At 40.5% G+C, this 26273-nt stretch overlaps 1 protein-coding gene, 1 long non-coding RNA gene and 1 pseudogene across 3 annotated transcripts in view; 2 read left to right on the top strand and 1 right to left on the bottom strand.

Annotated features, from left to right (window-relative positions):
• Nucleotides 1-3931: 3931 nt before the first annotated feature.
• The window catches only part of PSMD14 (proteasome 26S subunit, non-ATPase 14), an 87537-nt gene continuing 65195 nt past the window's right edge, over nucleotides 3932-26273 (top strand). Inside the window, exons 1-3 of one of the 2 annotated variants that reach the window (XM_059704282.1) lie at nucleotides 4248-4442; nucleotides 11682-11807; nucleotides 14873-14924. In XM_059704282.1, the coding sequence (XP_059560265.1) occupies nucleotides 14877-14924 (48 nt within the window). In that variant the 5' untranslated portion in view covers nucleotides 4248-4442; nucleotides 11682-11807; nucleotides 14873-14876. Of the gene's footprint in view, nucleotides 4443-11681; nucleotides 11808-14872; nucleotides 14925-26273 lie in introns of both variants that reach the window. The other variant, XM_059704283.1, reaches the window with a different exon arrangement.
• On the bottom strand, nucleotides 4299-5106 carry LOC132238601 (uncharacterized). Its single transcript, XR_009453833.1, has 2 exons — nucleotides 5024-5106; nucleotides 4299-4710 (listed from the first exon to the last, which is right to left on the bottom strand). It is a non-coding gene; the product is annotated as an uncharacterized LOC132238601 (long non-coding RNA).
• Nucleotides 17510-17652, top strand: LOC132238975 (small nucleolar RNA SNORA48; annotated as a pseudogene).

Here is a 26273-nt window from a genome sequence, read left to right as displayed (position 1 = left end):
ATCAGGGGGTTTGGGCACTGCCCCCTGTCATGCTGATCCCAGTGCTGGGAGACCTCACGGCTCCGCTGATCCCGGTGCTGGGAGGCATATTACGCGTTTACTATATAGGATAGAGGCCTGGTGCATGGGTGGGGGCTAGCTGGTTTGCCCTGAAAGGTGTCCCGGATCAGGGTGGGGGTCCCCACTGGGGTGCCTGGCCAGCCTGGATGAGGGGATGATGGCTGTTTGCAGCTGGTCACACACCCTTCAGGGTGGGGGTCCCCACTGGGGTGCCTGGCCAGTCTGGGTGAGGGGCTGAGGGCTGTTTTCAGGCTGGGACTGAAGCTCCAAACTGCTCCTTTTTTTCTTTCTTTTTTTTTTTTTATTCTGAGCCAGCTTTAGCTCTGAGGCTCCAGCTCTTAGGCCTCCGCTCCTGAAAGCAGGTATCTGGTTTGTTTTGGTTCTATAATCGAAACTCTGTATCAACTCCAGGTCTGAGATCCTGGCTAGCTGAAAGCTGGTTTCTGGGGTTTTGTTTAGCTTCTATATTTGTTACATAGTTGCTTAGAGTTGCAGCTCAGCGGCCTGCAGCAGCAGGCGGGGAACGTTGAAGTCCTTCGTCACTGAAGCAAGCAAGCCTCATGTTAGTTTCAAGCTGCCTGGCTGCCAGTCGCCATCTTGGCTGGCAGTTAATTTGCATATCGCCCTGATTAGCCAATGGGAAGGGTAGCGGTCGTACGCCAATTACCATGTTTCTCTTTTATTAGATAGGATTGTTCAGATTAATACTAATTGAACTTTAGTAGTACAGAAAAACTTTGCTACTATATAGCTTCATTCTCTTTCCTCTCCTTTATGCCGTTATTGTAATACAAATTATATCTTTATACATTATATGCCCATCAACATAGATTTATAAATATGCTTTATGTAGTTGTCTTTTAAATCATATAGGAGAAAAAAATGAATTACAAATGAAAACATATTTATACTGTCTTCTATATTTACTTATGTAGTACCCTATACATGTGTCCTTTATTTCTTCTTGTGGGTTTGAGTTATTGTCTAGTGTCCTTTCATTTCAGCCTAAAGGACTCCCTTTAGTATTTTTTGGAGGGCAAATTTCCTAGTGACAAATTCTAATTTTATTTATACATACATTTTGGGAATGTGTTAATTTCTTCATTTTTGAAGGATAGTGTTTGGATATAGAATTCTTCATTGAAAGTCTTTTCCTTCAGTATTTGAATGTCATCCCGCTGCTTTCTCCCTCCATAGCTTTGGCTGTAAATCTTACTGACAAATATGTGATAAGTGGATTCTCTCTTGACACTTTCAAGATTCTCTCCTTGTCTTTGGCTTTCAGCAGGCTGATTATAATGGGTCTAAGTGTGGGTTTCTTTGAGTTTATCTCACTTGGCGTTTTAAGCTTCTTGGATGTATACATGGTTTTTCATTAAATATGGGAATTTTCTGACCATTATTTCTGCTTAATCTCCTTCTCCTCTCCTTCTAAGATTCCCATCATACATATGTTGGTATGGTTGATTGTGTCCCACAGGCTTCTGAGGCTCTGCTTATATTTCTTTATTCTCTTTTCTACAGGCATACCTTGGAGTTTTGTGGGTTCAGTTCCAGATCAGCAAAATAAAGTGAATATCATAATAAGTGAGTCATGTGAATTCTTTGGTTTGTCACCAAACCAAAACTTATGTTTACACTGTTCTGTTATTAAAAATAATTTCTATATCTTTACTAATATTATCTATTTGGTGAAACACACTTCTCATATTTTCCTCTTATTTTTTTAGACGTTGTTTCCTTTAGCATTGTGAACATAGTTACAATATCTTATTTAAAGTCTTTATCTAATAAGTCCAATGTATGAGCTTTCTCAAGGATAGTTCCTACTGATTGCTTTTACTCCTAAGTATGGGCATTATATTCTTGTTTTGTTTTGTTTTTTGTAAGTATCATACTTTTTCAATACTTTTATTTTGAAAACTGGACATTTAAAACAATAAAATATGGCAACTCAGGAAATCAAATTCTACTCTCCCCCCAGGATTTTCGTTGTTTCTGTTTGTTCTAATAGTTGTTGGCTTAGTGACTTTTCTGAATTCATTCCTTCAAGTCTGTGTTCTTTGATGTAAGCACTGAAGTCTTTGCTTAGTTAGCTTAATGGTCATCTGATGACTGGCCAGAGATCTCCTTAAATATCTTCAACTAATTAGTCTCCCAGTCTCTGCCAGGGATCTTATATGTGTGTTGGGGCATGCCTTCCACACTCAGCCAAGGACTTTACAACTCTACCTTCGTCTTTACTTCTTACTTATATAGAGCCTAAAGGGCAGGCAGAAGTGAAAGCCTAAGGCCTTCTCAGGTCTTTCCTGAGCCATCAAATGGCCCTAAGCATGTATATTTCCTTCCAGATTCCCCGGAATATGTCAGAGTTTTAAAAAAGTCCCTATGGACATCTCATCCCAGCTAAATACCTTAGAATGGGTGGAGCAATGGTGCTCCAAAAAAAGTTGGAAGACTTTTAATCTTTTATTAGATGTTATGGGTTAGGTTTGCAGTGGTTCTCAACCCGTGGGTCGCGACTCCTTTGGCGGTCAAACGACCCTTTCACAGGGGTCGCCTAAGACCATCCTGCATATCAGATATCAACATTACTATTCATAACAGTAGCAACATTACAGTTATGAAGTAGCAACGAAAATAATTTTATGGTTGGGTCACAACATGAGGAACTGTATTTAACGGGCCAGAAGGTTGAGAACCACTGGTTAGGGTTTTAGCCAAGAAGGGGCATGACTGCATTTGCACAGCCAGAAAAAAATCTTTGCCAACCAAGTGGAGAATGACTTCAAGGGGGACAGACTGGAGACAGGGAGATCAAGGAGACTATTGCCGCATGATAGGAAAAGAGTGATGAAGGCCTGAGTTAAGGATGAAGTAGAGAGAATGAACAGAGGGGAGTGGTGGATTGGGAAAGCTATTTTACAGGTTAAACTCTTCATGACTTCCAGGGTGATAAATTGGAAAGCCAGTGGGAACAGGTAAATAAGAGGGAAGTGTCTGCTCTCAGGTTGGATTAGGAAACGGGTTAAGGATGGGTTCATTCACCAAAAATGTAAACAGAGGAGGAATAGGTTTGGGGGAAAACATAAGGATGAGGATCCAAATATAATTAATATTACCTACGCTTAAATCATCTATGTATTTTTTTTTAGATAGAGACGGAGCATCTTTGAGAGGGAAATTCTATGTAATTGTACCACTCAAACAGCCTTGAGTTCAGATGCCATAACCCAGCCGTGGGCAAACTACGGCCCGCGGGCCAGATCCGGCCCGTTTGAAATGAATAAAACTAAAAAAACAAAAATAAAAAAAAAATAGACCGTACCCTTTTATGTAATGATGTTTACTTTGAATTTATATTAGTTCACACAAACACTCCATCCATGCTTTTGTTCCGGCCCTCCGGTCCAGGTTAAGAACCCATTGTGGCCCTCGAGTCAGAAAGTTTGCCCACCCCTGCATAACCCCTTCTTCCCCTCCACCCAGTAAATTCATCACCATTCTTGGCTTAGGAATGTTTTAAAGACGCTTATTATTTGCAAGACATTTGACCAAGTGAATGGGACTTGGTGAACATTTCTTGGGCGTTTTTGCTAAAACCTAGCACAGATCAGGTAAATGGATAAAACATTGTTGTTAATGCAAATTACACGGAGAAACACGAGTAAATGATTCCTTAAGCCCTGCCAATTCAACTGAGCCTCAAATAAGTGGCTTTAACACTTGGTAAAACGTTGGTTTTCCTTGAAATCCAATCCTTGCAACGCGGTGAAGACAAGGGGGTAGATGGCACTACGGAAATGGGCCTCTGCCCGATCCCTCTTCTTTTCACACCCTCCTCCTTCTCGTTTGCTTCTCAGCTGACCCAGTGAAGCGTTTAGTTTTCGAGTAGGACCGCGGTGGACGCCGAGCGACGGGGCTCCGATCGCCGCCATCCTGCACTTCCATTCCCCCGCCCGCCCCCTCCGGGCTGGGAACCCGGCGTCCCAGATCCGGGGGCGCTCGGAGGTCGGGGAGAGAGAGGCTGTCGGAGCCGCGGAGGCCGACCCCGCACCGGCCGCCCCGCCCTCCCAGCGCGGACCCGGGAAGCTCGGCCGCCCAGGCAGGCCGTCCGGGGCGGTCCTTCGGGGGACGCCGCCGGCTCCCGAGTCGTCTCCCATTGGCCTTCGGGGGAACGGAAGCCGAAGTGGAGCCGTGAACCCGGAAGTACTTCGCGGCGGAGGCCTGGGCGACTCTTTTGAATGGAATCGGGCTGATTCATCGCCGGTTCGCGGAGCCAGATCCGGGCCGAGTCAGACCCCCCGCCGCCGCCCCGCCGCCGCCGCGTCACCGCCGCGGGAAGACCAGGGTCCAGGCCGCGGACCCCCGCCCGCCCCCAGGTAAGACGGGGAGGGCCGGGCCCGGAGGCCGCGGAGACAGCGCGCTAGGCCGCGGCCACCCGGCGCTTTCCTGAGTCACGTTCCCCGGCCGAGGCGCCGCGGGAGGCCCGGGCCCTGGCGGAGGGCTGCTCGGGCCTGGGGCAGAGTTAGGTCTGGGTGTCCCTCCTCTCCCGGTGCCCCGGCCCCCGGATCCGCATCCTGGGACCTCCTTACTGGTCGGGGAGGACCGGTGCTCAGGGCCTCATGGGTGCCCTATGGGTAGTTACTGCTGTTTGGGAAAGCAGACCGAGCAGACAAAGGAGAGAAGAAAATGAATGTTCTAATTGAGTGCATGCCGGCTTGATCACTTACTTGTCCTTCCCGTAGCCCCGGACTCTTCGTGTTAGGTTTTCAGCTCCCTTCAAAAAACAAACACACACCCCAGAGATTCACTGGTTTTTCATCTTGAAAACCTGCGAAACAATGTGTGGTTATCCCGGCTTTTTAAATTACTTTTAACTTAGCCTCCAATGAGTAGCTGTTGGGGAATGGGTTACATTTCCTGTTTCTCAGTAAAGTAGAAATCAGCTTCTGTGTGTTACCTCTTAGTTTTGCTGGGGACGTTCACTTCATTTCAGTCAAAAGAAGAAAAACGTAAGCTTTTTGTGAGAATCAGAATCTGAACCTGGTGACCGGATGTAGAAGTTTTGAAATTAAGATGGTACCAAAAATTGAGAAAGGTTTCTTGGGAGAGGCAGGAAAGAGAGAGTCTTTGAAAATTAGCATAGAAATATAATTCTGGGGTGAAAAGAATTTTGTTTTTCATTGCTCACAAAAAGTGTGTTTTTAGGGCTGCTGACTTAAAATGTTTATGGGGACAGCAACAAGACAATCACTGATAATGCTGAAATAACAAAAAGGAACTGAATACAATGCTAGTGGAGATGATTGACACAATGGTGACCTTCCTGTAAGCCTGCCAACCTTCAAAGTTTACATTATACGGTTCAAACAAAGTGTATGGAGTTTTGTGCATTTGGAGAGATTAAGGCATAGTCGCTCAGAATTAACTAGTTACAATATGTTTAGTGAAGCGGTATTTAATGGAAAGCCTGGATACTGTCTTAAACTTGTCCCAGAACAAAATTACATCTGGCCAATGGGAGAAAGATTTCATGATCGTTCAGTGAAGCCTGACCTGTTGAATTTAGGAGACTTTTTTTTTTTGCTCCGGGTGTTTAGAAAATACTGTATTGCTGTTCTAATGGAAAAGCTGGATTTTAACTTCGCTGACATGGGTTCATTCTCTTTTTATACTTGTGTAAACTGTGCGTTTAGTTTCCAAGTTCAGAACCCCTGTTTGCAAATCACTACCAAGAAGCAATGGTGCTTTTATTTTTTTTCCAATTTCAATAGAAAGCAATGTTCATTTCATAAATCAGTGTCCACCTGTGGAAGCCTTACTTGGATACTCCTGTGGTTTCTTACTCATGAACTTGTCAAATACCCTGTTTCTTGTACTTATTTGACATTCATATTCCATTTTGTGACACTTTCATGTTCCCACTTGTAAAATGAGAATTGGATTCAATAATCTTTTTCAGCTGAAAGATAATAATATAGTAAAGACAACAAAAGTTATTGAGTACCTATAATGTTCCAGGTACTATATTAGGTGCTCTGTATTTATTCTTGCAACAGATTTGCAAGGTAGGTGGTCCCATTTGAATTATAGTCTAGAACAGGGGTGGGGAACCTTTATTCTGCCAAGGGCCATCTGGATATTTATAACATCATTCTCAGGCCATACAAAATTATCAGCTTAAAAATTAGCCTGCTATATTTGGTCAAACATTTAATTAACTCAGCCCTAATGCCTTGGCAGGACCAGACCAAATTATTTCGAGGGCCTTATACGGCCCGGGGACTGGACGTTCCCCACCTCTGGTCTAGAAGAAGGCACTGTATCTTGTTCCAGATCCTGTAATAAGTAGGTGTTGAAACCGGGATTCAAATCTAGGTTTGATTGGCTGCAGAGCCTTTTAGGCTCTCCTACTCTGCTGTCCTTTCACTTTAGGTATTTTTCATGTGTTTATATCATGCCTCCCCAAGTAGATTGTAAATTGTTTTTAGTGCAAGTCACTAAGTTTCTTAGTGGCTCTATTTTTGTATTACCTTATAAACATGGTAGTACTTAATAACTGTTTCACTTGAATGCCGTAATTAGGAGACACCACAAGAATTACTTATAATTTTATCCACACTCTGTTCTGAAGGGGGAGAATCTTGCTTTCGAAATCCTGTTTATATAATTAAGTTTAATGTTGACTCTTTGTATTTCTTCCACGGAAGAAAGCCCTTAAGAATGTGAAAGAAGTTCCTAATTACTTTCCACAAATCAGAGTGGAGGAATTAGAAATACAGTGAGATCACAAATGTGGAGTAGTTTTAAAAGCATTTAGCATCAGTCTGAGAAATAATAGTATTTAACTGCATGGGTTGGGAAGTGAAGAAGGAAAATGAGAAACTTAATAGTAAACCCAAACAGCTAAGGGCTTCATGATTTTGTTTGAATTTTATGCGTTATTGGGATACCAGAGGCTCTTGTGAAAAGGTTGAACATTAAAAATAAAAAATCACATTCTGCCTGGCTGGCTTGGTTGAGCATCGACCTATGAACCAGGAGGTCATGTTTTGATTCTGGTCAAGGCACATGGCTGGGTTGTGGGAATCGATCCCCAGTAGGGGTCAGCCAATCAATGATTCATATCATTGATGTTTCTATCTCTCTCTTCCTCTCCTTCTCTGAAACCAGTCAAAATGTATGTTTAAAAAATTATCACATGCTTGATCAAGATTAAGATAGTTTTGGAGGATCTGTTTTTTTTAAGTTCATTCATGGTTCCATAAACTTCCTATAAATATTTGGGAATGATGTGTTTTAATTACATACATCATGGACATTATCTAACTATATCAAGTTCTAATCAGATATTAACTCAGAAGATGAAAAAATGGAAAATTAATAACCTTTTGCAAATAATGATACTTTGTACTGCTTTTACTAGTTAGTGTACATTACTGTATGTGTGGCATAATACATGTAACTAAACACTTCATTCATATTATCTGACCATATTTTAAGTTAATCATATCAGAAATGAGCTCTTGAGTCCTCTACCTTTTGATAGGTGTAAACACTTGGTTTATAACCATAGACCTTTTATGTTGCTTTTATTTCTAAGAATTGGAAGAATTCTCTTTAATAGTGTAACACTTGAATTTTATGTTTTTATTGTGTAGCACTTTAATTTTATGAATCCCTTTGCTAAATTCTTCAAAATGCACATCCCTTCTCTCCATTGTGATTCATTTAGTGCCGTGAAATATGTCCAGTAATTTTGTTTGTTTGTTTGTTTTTTAAGTATATTTTAAATGATTTCAGAGAGGAAGGGAGAGAGATAGAAATATCAATGATGAGAGAGAACCATTGATTGGCTGCCTCTTGCACACCCCCTACTAAGGATACAGCCCGCAACCCGGGCATGTGCCATGACCAGGAATCAAAACCGTAACCTCTTGGTTCATAGGTTGATGCTCAACCACTGAGCCATGATGGCCAGGCTACCCAGTATCTTAAAACTCCCTATGTGGCACACTATGTGGGGAGTAGAATCTGTGTTGGATGAACGTAGCATGCTCATAGGATAGTAGTGCTGATGATAGCAGTTAGCATTCATGGTTTACTTACTATGTGCCAAACATTATATTAAATGTTATGGCCATTGTCTTCTTTAATCTTCAAAACAACTCTATGAGATGGATGCTATTATTATCTCCATTTTGCAGATGAGGAAACCGAGACTGAGAGAGGTTACTGACCCAAGGACACAGAGCTAATAAGTGTTAGACCTGGCACTTGGACTACAGAGTCATAGCCTTTAACCTTCATAAACCAATTTTCCATCTGAGTCCAGTGGACCTTCTAACATTTTTTACACCTTTAAGTCATGAATAATGTACAGAAGTAAAAATAAAGAGAGAGTAAAAAAACAACTATTTTAGTAATGTTAAGTTTAAACATAGAAAATACAAATTTTTATTCCATATTTTCCTGGTTTTGAAGGCACATGTACCTGAAATGGACAACATCTTTTGAATGTAATTAACTGCTCATCATCCACCTGGTCCATATCCATCTTGTAAAGATCACCTCCACATTTTAAATACCTCTCTAAATGGGCCCTAGCTTATGATTTCTTCAGTTCTTGTACTTGCAGTACTTGGTATGTGTGTTAAATATACGTAACCTAAAGTTTACCATTTTAACTGTGTTTAGGTGTACAGTTCAGTGGCATTAAGTACATTCACTTTGTTGTGCAACCATCACTACCATCTATCTCCAAAAATTTTCGTCTTCCCAATTGCAATACTTTTGAAAACAGACATTGGAAGTTCTTAATTTTGTGGAAGAGAGGATGGTCATCATCTTTGCTTGCAAAACATTTTTTATTTTTAGATATATAAACACCAATTAGAGTTAGTCCAATAATTTATTTCCATTACTACATTATCTGTTTCCTTTTGTGTTACACTTCAGCATTTGTTCACATATGAACTGTATCAACGTCATAAAAGGTAAAAGAGCTCAGGAGGTCACAGTTCGATTCCTGGTTAGGGCACATGCCCAGGTTGCAGGCTCAATCCCCAATAAGGGGGGTGCAGGAGGAGCTGATCAATGATTATCTCCATCATTGATGTTTCTAACTTCTTCTTTCCTTTCTCTCTGAAATCAATACAAAAATAAATTTTTTAAAAAGGTAAAAGAATATATTATACATTTTGTTAGCAAAACAGGTTCTTGTAAAATAGTATGTGATAAAGTCCTTGTTGAGTACCTAACTGGATGAAAATGTCATATTTCTGTTTTTTTTTCTTAGAAATATTGTTGTTTGTTCATTTATCCTTTTAAGAAATAATTTATTGGGGTGAAATTTACATAATGTAAAATTAACCATTTTAAAGTGAACAGTTAGTTAATTCGGTGTCATATAGTACGTTCACAATGCTGTGCAACTACCAGCTACCCAGTTTCAAAACATTTCCATCATTTTAAAGTAAAGTCTGTTACTTTAAACCTGTGCAGTAGTTTCTCCATTTTACTCCTTTCACCAAGCTCCTGGTAATCTCCAATCTCCATTTGTTTCTCTGGATTTGTATATTTTGAATATTTCATATAAATGGAATCATACAACATGTGACCTTTTGTCCATGGCTTCTTTCGCATAGCATAATGTTTTGAGCTTCATCAACATTGTAATATGTATCAGTATTTCATTTCTTTTTATAGCTGAATAATATTCCATACCATTGCTTATATATACAGTGCTAGAATTTGTTTATTTTTTTTCTTTGATTGACACTTGAGCTGTTTCCACTGTTTAGCTATTGTGAATAGGAATGCTATACATATGCATGTACATGTACTTTTGAATACCTGTTTTCACGCCTTTGGATGTGGAATTGCTGGGTCATATGGTAATTCTATGTTGAATTTTTTTGAAGAGCTCCCAAACAGTTTCCAGCACTCATTGGTTCTTAAGTTTGAGAAAATGAATCTAGGGCCGTGGTCGGCAAACTGCGGCTCGCGAGCTACACGCGGATCTTTGGCCGCTTGAGTGTGGCTCTTCCTAAGCCTTAGGAGTACCCTAATCAACACTAATAAAAGAGAAAAATGGTAATTGGCGTACGAGCTACCCTTTTCATTGGCTAATCAGGGCTATATGCAAATTAACTGCCAACTAAGATTGGCAGTTAACTGCCAACAAGATGGCGGTTAATTTGCATATGTAGGCACAATGCAGGGAGGCGAAAGGGAAAGCAGGAAGAAGCCCCCTGCCACTGACAGTGATCAGAAACCCAGGGGGGAGCTAAGAGCTGGGGGGCAGGGCAAAGGCGACCCTGGGGCCGCCTTTGCCCTGCCCTCCAGCCATGATCGGAGAATCAGGTGCCTTTTCCTCCCCGGCCAGTGATAGCAGGAAGTAGGGGTGGAGCCAGCGATGGGAGCTGGGCACAGTCGAATCTGGCAGTCCCGGGAGCTAGGGGTCCCTTGCCTGGGCCTAAAGCGAAGCCCACGATTGCGGGGCCGCTGCAGCTGCGGGTCCCCGCTGCCCGGGCCGGACGCCTAGGCCAGAGGCGTCCTGCAGGGGCAGGGGCGGAGCCCGCATGATCGCGGTGCCCCCCGCTGCCACTGCAGGTCCCCGCTGCCCCAGAGGCGTTAGGACTGGGCAGGGGCGGAGCCTGCAACCGCGGGGAGCTGGGGGTCCCCTGCCCAGGCCTGACACCTCTGCCGGAGGCCTTAGGCCTGGTCAAGGGGCCGATCCGGTGATTGGTGATCGGAGGGTGATGAGGGTCAACTCCTCTGGCCGAGGCATCAGGCCTGGGCGGGGGGCTGGGGGTCCCCTGCCCAGGCCTGATGCCTGGGCCAGAGGCATCAGGCCTGGGTGGGGGACGGAGCCGGGGACTGGGGGGATATGATGGTCCCCTTGCCCAGGCCTGAAGCCTGGGTCAGAGGCTCAGGCTTGGGCGGGGGGTGGAGCAAGCGATCAGAGGGAGATGGGGGTCCCCTGCCAGGCATGATTCCTGGGCCAGAGGCCTCAGGCCTGGGCGGGGGCCAGAGCCAGTGATCGAGGGGAGATGGGGGTCCCCTGTCCAAGCCTGACACCTCTGGCGGAGGCGTCAGGCCTGGGCAAGGGGCCGATCCTGTGATTGGAGGGTGATGGGGGTCAACGCCTGAGGGCTCCCAGTATGTGAGAGGGGGCAGGCTGGGCTGAGGGACACTCCCCCTCCACACACACCCAGTGCACGAATTGGGCCCCTAGTATATGTATAATCCATGGACACAGACAACAGTGTGGTGATGGTGAGAGGGAAGGGGGAAGGGGGCTGGGTAAAGGTGGGCGAGGTGGGGTGAATGGGGACATCTGTAATAGTGTCAACAATAAAGTTATAAAAAATACATATAATTTAAAAAAACATCCTTAGAAACAAAATTTTGATATAGAATTAATCACTATGCTATCTAGCTTCCCAGGATGATATTTCATTCTATACCTTCTGGAAACGGTAATTAAAAATCTAATTTTGATTTCTATTTTGTTTTTAAGTAATTTTGCTTCTTGTAAAGTGCTTGTTATATTTTCCTTTTTAGTTCTCAAAATTATATCATTTCATTTACTTTTTTTTTTTTTTTTTTTTTAGGAGAGAGAAAAAAATACTTCAATAAAATCATAACTGCCAGAATTAGCAATAGCTTGACTTAAGAAGAAACTTGTCAAAGTCAACAAATTGAATCTTAGCACCACAGGAATTGTAGTTACTGACCAGGTGAGAATTAAGAATGTATTTTACTTACATATTCTCTCAGGAATTAATATAGGATGTTATGAAAATATATCATTTTTAACACATAACAAATTATAAATCAGATAACCAAATTTAAGGGCTCATGAAAGCATTTTTGTTTTTATTTGCATCCTATAAACTTAGAAATAGTGGTGTGATTTAGAACATTTATCAATATTTTTCATTTCCAAATGTTGGTATTTTGTTAGATCTGATTATCTTATCTTAAATGTTTTGGTTTGTTAAATATTATCTCCTGTTTGCTGAGACATCTACTTTTGCTAAAAACACAAATTTGACCTGCCAGATTTTCTTTCCCTCTGCTCCCCACATTGCTCATGTATATTCACAGCATCTGGAGTCTGTGTAAAGGCATCAGAAACAACATGGGGAATAGATAAACTGAACACAGCTGGGAATCGACTTTGGCCTGGAATTTCTAGAATATACTCGATGTTGTTAGTTTTGTTTTGTTTTGTTTTTTTAAAATCCTCACTCGAGGATACGTTTGAGAGAGGAAAAGGGGGGCGGGGGAGAGAAAGAGATAAATATCCATGTGAGAGAAACATCGCCTTGTTGCCTCCTGGGGATTGAGCCCAAAACCTAGTATGTGCCCTGACTGGGAATCGAACCCACAACCTTTGGGTATATGGAACGACACTCTAACTAACTGAGCCACCCAACGAAGGCATATTACTACTTTTTTTTCCATTTGCATTTCAGTTTGTAAGCTTGAAATAGTCCAAAAAAAAAAAAAGTTTTTCCTTTGATAATATATTCTAGAGAAATGTCTTTAATAATTTAAAATATATAGGTGTTTTTTTAAAAAATGCTATATATTGAATGCCAGATTTGAGTTGAAGAATTTTAATGAGAATTTGATGGAGAGTTTATTTGTAAATGTTGCCATTAGGAGTATGAGTTAAGGTTGTAAAGCAGAAATTTGTCTGGGCTATCAAGTTTTCATATGTGCCTTTTCATTTTTTTAAAGGAGTTTATTTGTTGTGAATCTCACAGACTTGTGCAGTGAAAGCTGGATACTAAAGTATATGATTTAATTTCTATAGAATTCAAAAATAGTAGAACTAATCTATGCTTTTAGAAGTTGGGGAACCTTTTTTCTGCCAAGGGCCATTTGGATATTTGTAACATCATGTGAGGGCCATACAAAATTATCAACTTAAAAATTAGCCTGCTAAACATTTAATTAACTTATCCCTAATGCCTTGGCAGGGCCAGACCAAATGATTTCTCGGGCCTTATATGGCCCTCAGGCCAGATGTTTCCCACACCTGATCTAGGTGGTAGTTATGCGAATGTGGTCACTTTGTGAAAATTCCATGGTTTACCCATTTCTGTGCTCTTCTATATGTGGACTTGAGTAAAGTTTTCAGTGTTCTTTATATGGACTTGAATAAAGTTTGCAGTGTTAACATTATTAAATACTAGAGGCCAAGTGCACAAAATTGGTGCACAGGTAGGTCCCTAGGCCTGGCTGGCAATCAGGGCCGATAGGGGCCTTCTGGCTGTCGGCTGCGGCCTCCCTTTCCTGGCTGCTGGCTGCTGGCTGCTGGCTGGGGCTTTCCTTCCTTGGCTGCCAGCTGCTGGCTGGGGCCTCCCTTCTCTGGCTGCCGGCTGCCGGCTGGGGCCTTCCTTCGTTCCGCGCCAACCCCTGGTGGTCAGTGTATGTCATAGCGAGTGATAGAACTCCTGGTCTCCCGGTCGAACTCCCATGGGGACACTTTGCATATTAGCCTTTTATATATATAGATTCTCATGATTACATTGTTAGGATTCAACAAACATGATTAAGCGAGAGGTAATGATCATTAGTACATTATTTTATTTTATTGATTTTAGAGAGAGAAGAAGGGAGAGGGAGAGAAACATGAATTGTCTTCCTTCTGCAGCCCCCCTACTGGAGATCAAGCCCCCAACCTGGGCATGTGCCCTGACCCAGAATCAACCAGCAACCTCTCGGTTCATGGAACCAACTGAGCCACAGGGCCATAAGTACATTACTGCGTTTCAATTTGTGTAGCATTTTTAACTAGAAAATGATATGGACAAATGACTAAACGAATCTGTTAGCATTTTACTTATATTTGTAGTAATACCATTTTCTAAAGCATAGGAAGAAGAGAAATTGTAAGGCATATTAGCAAGTAGAAAAAAATGCTTTATTCTCATCTAGTGGTACTGGATATGAATTTGTATAACTTGATTACTCCTTTTTGTATAGTTGAGGCCTTGGTATTTTTTTCCTTTCAGTTTCTTGTGTGAAATTTCTAGGCTTATCAGAATGTCTTCTGTAGTTATTCCAGACATAAAAAAACAAATCAGATTGATATTTCAAAGTTAATCCTCTCTATTAGAATTAAGAACAGCAGCTGAATATCCTTAGCAAAAATATCTGAAATAACACAAAACATCTGTGTAGGTTGTAAAACACTATCTTAATGCATTAATGTTTACTTTTAATATTCCTTTTAGTATAATGAGTTCATTTTTCAAAAGCCTTTGATGCTAATTCAGAGATCCATAATCTGCTCACAATGTCTTTCACATGTAGTTTTGATGGTAACTGACAAGCTGTAAGTTAATTAGCACAGAACTTACTAATGAGGATGTTAAAATTTAATTTTAAGAGTGAGGATTTTTATTTGTACACTCTGGACAAATGGGAGGAAATTCAGTCATACATATAAGCATTTCAGGCACTTTTTCCTTATTCAGGTACTTTATTAGATAACAATAAAATATATAATTAACTTAATGATAGCAAAGTTTTGAAATTATGCTAGGATTGCTTGTCTTTAAAACTGGGGATAACCCAAAACCAAAGCAGTAAAATAAGGTCTGTTAATTAGCATGGAAGACAGTTTCTTGAATTAATATGTGGTGTTAATTAACAGGAAGTCTGATGTTGTGTTGTAATTACCACCAATATTTTTGACATACTGAGTGACTGAAGGTGAATTATATAGATAGCAATTGCGTAAACACTTTTGTGCTTAGAAACGTTTTCCTTTGTTTCTGTTTTCTAGAAATATGGACAGACTTCTTAGACTTGGAGGAGGTATGCCTGGACTGGGCCAGGTTAGTATACAGACTCTCAGTATTTCTTTGTGTGTAAACTGCAAGCTTTTTTCTAGTTATCCAGAGAAAGAAATCACTCCCAAGAAAATCACCTCGTAGGTAACATTATGGTAAGAAGCTTACCTTATATGGTTGCTGTATTTCAACACTAAGTAACGTGGAGAACATTTTCTATTATCTTAATTTAATTTTTGCCTAGTAATAAGAGTTTTCTCTCTTTGCTTTGATTTAAAATTTGGGGATATGTGAGATTATCAAACTTTCCTTTTAGTAAAAAAGGGACTCAAAATACCTAGTTTGTGGGTTTGCAATGTAGACATTAGAAGTAACACATGAAAAAGTAAACATGGCATACTCTTGGTAAGATCCAGAAAACTGATCTCTAGAACATTTGTATAATCTTAAGACTGATAAATTCTTGTTAGTGATTATGATACATGGATTAAATTGATAAGTAATACTTCTTTTTTCTTTAAATCTGGTACAGATTTTTTTTTACATTCTTATTAAAATTAAGTGCATTTTCGGTTGTTTTACTATTATCATTTGTCTTGTTCCATGCTGTTGGACAAATGACCTCTTCATAGATTTCTATCTCAGGGTATTCTATATACTTTCAGTTAAAAAAGAAATTTCTGCCTCTTTTGAGTTCTACACTAATTATCTTTTCAGTCCTCTATTAGCAAGAGAGATGACTATGTGTTGTTCCTTCCTTTTGAGTAATGGATTGTTTAATTTTGGGGAAATATTTTTATAACCCACCTTTAGTATCCCTTTACCTCATTTCCATATCACTATCAGTGACTTTGTCTTTCTTCATACAAAGCAGTCTATTTTGTGTAAGAAACACTTGTGTTTGAAATTTCGTGAAATTTTCAGTGTTTTAGAGGCAATTTTTCAACAATGATTTGATTAGATCTATCACGGTTTATGACTTTTTTAGACAATTGAAATCATTTTGCGATTCTATATTGCATCCTTGCATAGACTTCAGTTATTTTTTTGTTTACTTTTGTTAGTTTTAAATATTCTCATGTTTCTATAGTATCAGCCTGTTTCTTCATGATTCTTCCAATTTTGTAAGACATAATCCATTTTCTTAACAGGCCTAAGCATCTCTGAAGTTGACCCTTCCAAAGCTGCTTCTATACTTTTGTAAACATTCTATATAGCTTCTAGAATTTCCCTAACTTATTCTGTAATTAACAATAACAATGTTGAGATATACAATTGTCAGAAATGAGCTGAGGTGGTGTGTAGGTACTATAAATTCACCTGCAAATTATAGGTAAGAATGTTGCCTTAGTAGAATTCTTAAGGGAAGTTGTATCAAATTTAAATGCCAAAGTAACTTTTCTTGAGCATTAAATGCAGTAAATTATGTATCTGTGCTGTGAAATTATTGGATGTGAAATAATGGTTTTACTGACCACAAATTGAGCTACATTATATCTCAGTGACCACTGCAAACCTTTGCCTTAAGTGGAAAACTAAGTTGTGGTTCAGTAACCTCTCTTTGCTTTGTGATAATTTATTCACCCCTTGGGTCCTCAGTTTTTTCTTATTTGAACTTAAAAATATATTACTTAAGAATCTGTCATTTTATGTATGTTTTTCATCTGGCCAATTAGATGACAAATTCTCAAGGGAATAATTTGTGGGGGTTCTTAACTTCTGTGATATCTCTTTTATCAAATACTAGTTATTAAAGGATGAAAACTTTTCCATAAAATTTTATTTTACTCTTGTTCTAGACCAGTGGTTCTCAACCTTCTGGCCCTTTAAATACAGTTCCTCATGTTGTGACCCAACCATAAAATTATTTTTGTTGCTACTTCATAACTGTAATGTTGCTACTGTTATGAATCGTAATGTAAATATCTGATATGCAGGATGGTCTTAGGCGATCCCCGTGAAAGGGTCGTTCCACTGCCAAAGGAGTCGCGACCCACAAGTTGAGAACCGCTGTTCTAGATCAAGCATGTCAAACTTGCGGCCTCTGGGCCGCATGCCTCATTTATTTGGCCCGTGTTAGCCTTTGAGTTTGACATGCTTGTTCCAGACTGATTTGTCATATACTTAACGATGTTACTTCTACAACTTGAAATGTTAAGTGCATTGTCTTTTAATGAACAGGAATGAAACGTTAAATGTATTGTTTATGTTTAATAAGAAGTCAAAGATATTTAGATTGATAATAGCCACTCTTGCCATTTGCTAATGCATAACAGCCAATAAAAATAGAAAAGGAGACATAAGTTGTTTTATCCTCCAGAGACCAGTAGAGAATGTTACTGTCTTACCATTTAATTGAAAAGGCAGAATTTCCTCATAATAGTTTTCCACAAAACTTGCTGATAAGTTTGCAGATGCCCCCTTTAAAACATGGGAATGAGCAGAATAGAGTTCTTCATCTATTCTAAGAATTCTTACCTATCTCTGAATAGAAGTATTCTTTCTATGCCTGATCCTTTAGCTTATTCTCTGATCCTACACTTTCTTGAAACCTTGCTCCATTGACCATCCCCCCTTCTCTGCCTACAAAGATATTTAAGTCTCCTGTATTCTATAAACAAAACTTAACAACCCCCTGCAATGGGCAAGGAGACACCTGATTGGTGATGTTGCTCTTATATCAGTCAGGGCAAAGCGGATGTACAGTCCTTAGTTCATCCTAGCTTGATGCCTGTGTCAGTGGCCAGAGCTGTTTCATGCCTGAGGCACATTAAAAACCAAAAAGAAACAACAAAACTTCACTGCACCCTGCCATTAAACCTTTCTTCCATTTATTTCTAGAATTTCTGAGAATAATAGCTTATAGTCACATATTTTACTTCCTTACCTCCATTGACTCTTCCTGAGATTATATTCTGGCCTCCTCCATTACTGTACTGTAATTGTTTAAATTGCCAAATCTATTTGCCTACTTTTAGTTCTCTTTTAACTAGACTTCAATATTCCACACTGTTCACAATGTCTTAAAACTTTCTCTTTGTTTGCTTTATTATGGTACTTTTTTCCTAGTTCTTCATTATGGTGTCCATACCTACAAAACAAGTTCATTTGAAGTTTTATTTTTTTTAATATTACATTTTGAAATGCTAATATTTGGACAGTAGTAGACTAAAATGACTAAATATGTCCAGTCTCCTACTTCAGTATAACTTAGTTTGAAGCAGAAGCAAACAGATATTTTATTAGAACTATTAGAATTTGTAAACTAATCACTTTAAATTTCAAATGTGTTTTTAAATTTACTTTGCTAGAGTGCTTACAAACTTGAAATTACTAAAAGAAGTGAGGATTGTATTAAAAGCATTTACTGCTCTAATTTGGCTACCTGATTGTCTTTATAACTACCCCAACTTAGGTCTTGGTAAGTAAACTATTTCCAAAAGCAGTGAAGACAAAACCCAAGAGCCGTGCATAACTAAAGCATAGTCTCCAGTCTCAAAAAGCGATAGTTTAGGTCTGGGTCCGTTTAGCTTTAGAAACAGTCAAAGTACGCTTAAAAGTAAATGAAACGTAAGTAAAATGTCGTGGCATTACATCGTGTCTTATTTGAATTTGTTTGGAGGCTAATGTTTTGAGAATCTGTGTGTCTGGTGTTATGCTATAGGGAATTACCAGGGCAAGTAAGATCTTTACTTAATCTAGGCACCTTACATTCTAGTAGATACAGGGCCATTATGTTTTAAGTGCCTGGCACATATAAACTACTTTGAATGAGTGAGTACTACTGCTTATTATAAATAATTTGGTTTTATAAATATAGTGGATATAGGGTTTATTTTTTTCCAGAAAAAGGGAAAAACGAGCCTGAGATGATGTTTGAGCTAAATTTTGGAATATATGCTAAAACATATTCAGAAAGGCTAGAGAATAGGTAATGTGAGGGGATATAATGGGAAAAGAAGGTGGTAAAAGACTTTGGAGAAGATTATGAAGGCTCAGTTTTACTTTTTATCCTTTAAACATTGTAGTTTCATGTTTTTTTAAGCAGTGTTGTGAAATAATTCAGTCTGTGCTTCTAGTGGTAGTTTGGAGAATAGGTAGAAGGGAAGAAACTGAAGTCAATGTCATTAATTATAGGAGATATTTCTGACTTTCTACCTTCCAGGCACATTGTAGGATTATACCTTTTTAAATCATTTCTGAAGTTAGCCTGACCATGATTTTACTTTGACCAGTGGAATATGAGTTGGAAATTAACAGGTCACTTTTAGGTGGAAGCTTTAAGAATCAGTGTGAGATTTGCCTACTCTGGTAATCAAGGAAGCATGGAGGTGGAACCTCTCATCGCTTGATCCCTAAGGGAAAATGACATATAACCTGCAAGTCAGAAATCCTGTGATTTTTGTGTGAAATGTCCTAATTTTTTTGGTGTCCAGTTTTTGTTTTGAGCAACCTGGTGTAGGTCAAACTAAGCACTTATGCAGGCCCATGTTGCCTATAAGTGATTGGTTTGTAGTTCTCTGAAACTGACTTCAATAATTTCCAGATGCAAAAACAAGGGGAAATGCTGTAGATGAGTGATCAGAGAAGGCTTTCTGAAAGTGGTGAGGTATAAATTACATTTTGAAGGATTATTTCAGGTGGCTAGATTTAAAAAAGTAACTTAATCAATTGGATATGGTCTATTTTAATTGTTATAACTCACAAATCCATACAGTATATGGATTTTGTGTATATAATAACCATATTTTTGGTTTCCTGTTATGGGTCTTGGATGAGAAATAGTCTTTCAGTTATTTGTCTTTTAGAATTTGGTCTAGTGTTATATAGAAAGGATTAATTTAGCATAGCAATGGAAAATGGCTAGAATAAATAAAGAAATATCACTTTTATATATGAGGAATCTTAATATCACATTCTAATTCCCTCCAATTAATCATATATTCAATGGAGTTCCAATAAAAATGCCAACTAGAATTTTCTTGGAATTATAAAACTGATTCTAAAATCCATATAGGATAAAACAATCCAAGAATAGTAAAGAAATTCTTAGAAATGAAAATGAAACTTGCTATACCAAATATCAAAAGATATGTTAATACTTTATGACTCAAAGAGTGTTATATTGATATAGTGATAGCCAAGTAGATCAGTATAATTACTAGTAAATAGAAAGCCCAGAAATAGTTGTCTGCATATAGGGGAAATTAATTTGTGTTAGAACTGGTATTAAAAATTAGTGGGGAAGGAGAGGCCTGCTCATTAAATGATGCTGAAGCAAGGGGCTTTCTATGTGGGGGGTAATATTAGATTCTTACCTTATTCTGTATACAAAAATGTATACCAAATGAATACGTAACTGTGAAAATCAAACTTTGTAATTTTGGAAGACATACCCATCAGGATGGCTATTATCCACAAATAATCCAAAAACAACTATTGGTGAGGATAGAATCCGTGTGTATTTCCTGGTAGGAATGTAAAATTGTGTGACCTCTGTAGAAAACATAGAATTACCATATGATCCAGCAATTCCATTACTGAATCTATGCCCCAGGGAATTGAAAACAAGGACTCAATTAGATGTGTGTACATCAGTGTTCATAGTAGCATTATTCACAGTAGCCAAAAGGTGGAAACAGCTTGTGTCTGATGATGGGTGAACAAATAAAACAGAATGTGCTATATACATACTATAAAATATTATTCATCCTTTAAAAGGAAGGAAATTCTGACATATGGTACAACGTGGATGAACCTTGAAGACATTATACTAAGTGGAATAAGCTCATCACAAAAGGACAAGATATTGTATGATTACACTTATACAAGTTACTAGAGTAGTCATATTTGTAGAGACAGAGCGTCGAATGGTGGTTGCCAGGGGATGGAGCTCATAGTGTTGTGAAGAGTCAGTGTTTAATGGGTACAGAGTTTAAATTTGGGAAATGAAGTTTCTGGAGCTGGATAGGGGTTCTGGTTTCATGACAATTGTGGATGTACTTAATGCCACTGAACTGTACATAAAAATGGCTAAATGGTAACTCTTATGTATATTCTACCACATTAAAAACTAAATTACCATATCCTTAAAATGAAATTAATAATATATACCTTAGCTGTTTTTATGAGGATAACATAAACTCAGAGTGAGTGAACATGTCAAATACACAGAGTAGGTAGCCCTCCTCCCCAATTTTTTTGGAAAAAAATTTTATGTCCTTGTGACCTCAAATTAGGAAAGCATAACTCAAAAGAGAAGATTGGGAATTGACTACCTCAGTACATTACTAACTCTTGTCCCAACAAAGGCAAGAGAAACAAACGGTAAAGACAAGCCATAGAAGGAGAGAAGTTATTTGTAACACATTTATCTGCAACACATTTAGCAGAACCATAAATCAGGAAGACAATAAAGAAAACCTCATAGAAAAAAGAACATGAAATGGTAATTTGTAGAGCAAAAATTGCCAAGCATATGAAAAGATACTCAACTTCACCGTATATCAGGGAAATGAAAATTAAAACAAGTATTTGATTTTTTAAAGACAAAAGTCTGTTGTATTAAGTGTTAATGAAGACTTGGGGAAGCAAAAATTTTCATGTAAGCTTTTTTCTTGAGGATGGGTTGGTGTGGGGTGTGAGAGTTGGTTGAAAATTATATCTCAGTGCCTAGAACATTACCTGGCAAATAGAAGATCTTAAATATATGTTGCCCTAGCTGAATGCTCAGTGGTTAGAATGTTGGCCCGAGGACTGTAGAGTCATGAGTTCAATTCCAGCCAAGGGCGCATACCTCCATTGCAGGTTTCATCCCTGGCCCAGGTTTGGGCTCATGCAGGAGGCAACCAATCGATGTGTCTCTCTCACATCAATGTTTATCTCTGTCTCTACCCCCCCCCCCCTTCCTCTCTCTAAAAAATCAATGGGAAAAATATCCTCAGGTGAGGATATATATATATAATTATTTTTTTTTTTAATGAACATACTATATGTGGAGTATAAATGGTTAAAGTCACTTTGGAAACCTATTTGTCAGTCTCTAGTAAACTTGAAAATGCCTTAATTTCTGTGGCTCAGCAATTCAATTTATTCATTTTAGAGAAACTTTTACACATGTGTAGACATGTTTAAGGATATTCATTATAACATTATTATTACTGCAAAAGTGTAAAATACTTAAATATTTGTGGCAAAATGTGTTATAATGGAATATTATGCAAGAGGTAAAATTAACTAGATTGTATATATCAATAAGTATAATAGACATTATAAACATACTAGAGGACTGGTGCATGAAATTTGTGCATGGGTGGGTCCCTAGGCCTGGCCAGCGATCAGGGCTAATCGGGGCCTTCTGGCTGCTGGCCGGGGCATTCCTTCCCCGGCTGCCAGCTCCCAGCTGCCAGCTGGGGCCGTCCTTTGTTCTGCGCCATCCCCTGGTGGTCAGTGCACGACATAGCGAGCAGTCAAACTCCTGGTCGGTCGAACTCCCAAGGGGACAATTTGCATATTTGCCTTTTATTGTATAGGATTAAGAGGAAAAATTGAGGTTTTAGAGCTATCCTATACTACTAAAAGAGAAAAATGGTAATTGGCGTACGACCGATACCTTTTTCATTGGCTAATCAGTGAGATATGCAAATTAACTGCCAACTAAGATGCCAGTTAACTGCCAAAAAAGATGGCGGCTAATTTGCATATTGCAGGCGGATGGTACAGCGCCATCAGAGAGCGGGTTGGGGGTGTGAGTGCCAGCAGTCGCCTGAGACCTGATCCCGCCAGTAGACCCAGATGCGGGCCGGCGAGGCGACTGCAGCCTCCGCCCGCACTCACGCCGCCAACCCGCGAGAGCGGGTAGGGGGCGTGAGTGCCAGTGGTCGCCCAAGACCTGATCCGGCCGGCAAACCCGGACGCGAGCTGGCGGGGCGGCTGCGGCGGTCGCCCGGGACCCGATCACGCGGGGCCGGCGGGGTGGCTGCAGCGTCCGCCCGCACTCACGCCGCCAACCCGGGAGAGTGGGTAGGGGGCGTGAGTGCCAGCGGTCGCCCGGGACCCGATCTGGCCGGCAAACCTGGACGCGAGCCGGAGGGGCGGCTACAGCGTCTGCCTGCACTTACTCCCTCAACCGGCGAGAGCGGGTTGAGGGCGTGAGTGCCAGTGGTCGCCCGGGACCCGATCACGCGGGCCTGCGGTGCGGCTGCAGCGGTCGCCCGGGACCCGATCCGGCCGGCAGACTTGGACGCGAGCCGGTGGGGCGGCTGCGGCGTCTGCCTGCACTCACGCCTTCAACCTGGAAGAGCGGTTTGGGGGTGTGAGTGCCGGTGGTCGCCCGGGACCCGATCACGCGGGCCGGCAGGGCGACTCGCCCCCAACCCGCTCTCCCGCCCAGCAGGGGACCCTCATTTCCCCCCATCACTGGTTCTTCCCCCAGCCCAGGCCTGAAGCCTCTGTCAGAGGCTTCAGGCCTGGGCTGGGGTCAACGCCTGAGGGCTCCCAGTATGTGAGAGGGGGCAGGCTGGGCTGAGGGACACTCCCCCCCGCCCACACACACCCAGTGCACGAATTTCGTGCACTGGGCCCCTAGTCTATACTAATAATAGCCTAGGTGGTTGTCACGCCCTCACGCCGTGATGCCCTCATGCCATCATAATCCCACAATTCATCCCCAGGAGGCTGAGTGCACAGCGGGTGCTCGCAGGTGGGTGGGGACTTGACGCTGAGTGTGCGGCGTGGAGGCAGGGCCCGGCGGCCACTCTGTGCTGCCAGGCCTGGGGGTTCCGCAGCCCCGCACGGCACAGAGTTGGGATTCCTGGCTCCGGCCTACCTTTTGGGGGCAGTCCATTGAGGAGCCCCGGATGGGTGGGCGGGGCCTACCTCTTTGGGGCGATCGATCACAGGGCTCCCGCACTGTGAGAGGGCACAGGCCAAGCTGGGGGAACTCCCCCCCACCCCCGTGCATGAATTTTGTGCACCGGGCCTCTAGTATAAACAATATGAAAGCAATAACAATTAAAAAACATAAAATAACACCTTTTGTAAGTGTATATAACTCTTGAGTGAAAGGATTATAAAGTTTATAGTATCACTTTGTAGTAGAACTTTCTACAAGCATGGAAATGTTCTGTATCTGCACTGTTTAACACATTGTTTGCGGGTAGTTTTTATTGCGCGCTAACAGGTGGCGCGGGCCATTTTTGCAGTTGAATAGATTGATTACCGTTATACCTGCAAGTACATACATAATTCACCATTGTATGTGTTAGAGACCCAAATTTTGTCCTTTGGAATTCGTATATCTGCATGTTAGCATCCCTTTAGAGCAATAAAAAAGTATAAAAATAAACGTATTTATACGTTACTTGCATTCTACCGCTAGTCTATAAAAAACGTATTAATACGTGTCCCGCGCTCTACTACCAGTCAACGTGAAACTGTTGACTAAATGGTAACTCTTATGTATATTCTACCACAATAAAAATTGTATGTGTTTCTCGCATACAATGTGTTAATACTGTAGGCCAAGCATGCCTAACTCATGGCCCGCGGGCTGCATGCCTCGTTTATTTGGCCCATGTTAGCTTTTGAGTTTGATGTGCTTGTTGTAAGCACTAGCCACACATGGCTGTTAAGCCCTTGAAATGTGACTGGAGCACCTGGCTGGTGTTGCTTAGGGGTTGAGCGTCGACCTATGAACCAGGAGGTCACAGTTCCGAGTCAGGGCACATGCCCACGTTGTGGGCTCAATCCCCAGTAGCGGGCATGTAGGAGGCAGCCAATCAATGATTCTTTCTCATTGATGTTTCTATCTCTCCTTCTCACTTTCTGAAATCAATAAAAATATATTTTAAATAAAAGAAATGTGACTGGAACAATTGAAGAACTAAGCTTTAAGTTTTATTCAATTTTAATTAATTTAAGTTTAATAGCCACATGTAGCTATTGAGTCCATGTGATGTGCTCAGTGTGACTGAACAACTGAATTTGTAGTTTTATGTAAATTTGTATAGTCATATGTAGCTGTGGCTACCATATTGTATAGCACAGGCCTAGATAACCCACACCAAATTTATGAGAAAGGAGGAAGGCTAAAGGAACTTCCACTTCATATGTATCATTCTCTATTTTTAATAAACTAAAGCAAAAACATTATGAGTAACATTAAATGATCTCAAATAACATTTTCCTTTAGTACTTTTTACAAAAGCCACCAAGTAAAACAAAATCAGAAATTCATTTTATTGTTCATTACTTTTCCTCATACTTTACTTAGGCATTCCATATTTTCCTTCAGTCTTGGAGTTGAAGAGGATAACACTACAGAGGTTGGCAGAGACTAGATCATGCAGGGCCTTTTAGAGGTTCTCTTCTGAGTGAGTTGAGGAGTCATTAGAGATTTTTAAGCCAAGGAGTTATGCTTATCAGACTTATATTTTTAAAGAACTTGCATACTCTGGATACTATGTAGGAAGGCAAGAATAGAAGTATAGCCAAGAAACTACTAGAATGCTGTCTGAAAATTACTGATTATGGTGTCTGCTTTTATTGTATATTTATTTGATAGAGAGATTCTGGTATGATTTAATGTGTATAGTCTTTACACTTGTCACATTTGAAATAAAATTATTTATTTACTACTAGAGGCCTGATGCACGAAGATTGTGCATGGGTAGGGTCCCAAGGCCTGGCCAGTGATCAGGGCTGATTTGTGGGGCCACCCACTGGCACCCGCCTTGCCCGGCCTGGCACTGCCTGCTCGCTGGCCCCATCCCCCACCACAGCTGCTGGTCACCTCCCTCTGCAGGGCGATCAGCGGCCTATCAGGTGGAGGGAGGGCCCTCTGCACTGGCCTTGGCTGGCCTGGGGCCTGCAGGCTGGAGGCAGTTCCTGGTCAGTGCGCATCATAGGGACTGGTCGCATCATAGGGACTGGTCGTTCCACCATTCGGTTGATTTGCATATTAGGCTGTTATTATATAGGATTGGCACAGTAGAATGAAAATGAGCAGGCTTTTTATGAGTTCTTTGATCTCTGTAGCCAATCTGTATTGACAATTTTATATGGATGTTTTGGTTACCATTTTTTCCTTTTGATTCTTTGAGTAGCTATTCTGATGTGATCCTCTGAACATTTACAAACATTGGTAGATTAATTTGGCCATTTTCTTTTTTAAGGAGTAGAGAAGGATCAAGAAATTTTAATAGTTTTATTTCTTTGCTTAACTACAAATAGTGACTTTGCTTTAGAAACGAAGCAAAAATACAAGATATTTAAGTTTTTTTCATTTGTTGCTTTTGTAATGTGATAATTTAAAACAGAATAGTTATTATTTTAGAAAGTATAGTTCCTAATCATTCTATTAATGCAATTGAATTTATGTTTCTACTACAGAAA

The sequence above is a fragment of the Myotis daubentonii genome, chromosome 7 (genome assembly GCF_963259705.1).
Source record: "Myotis daubentonii chromosome 7, mMyoDau2.1, whole genome shotgun sequence".
Taxonomy (NCBI): Eukaryota; Metazoa; Chordata; class Mammalia; order Chiroptera; family Vespertilionidae; genus Myotis; species Myotis daubentonii.
This window is presented reverse-complemented; position numbering and strand designations above follow the sequence as displayed.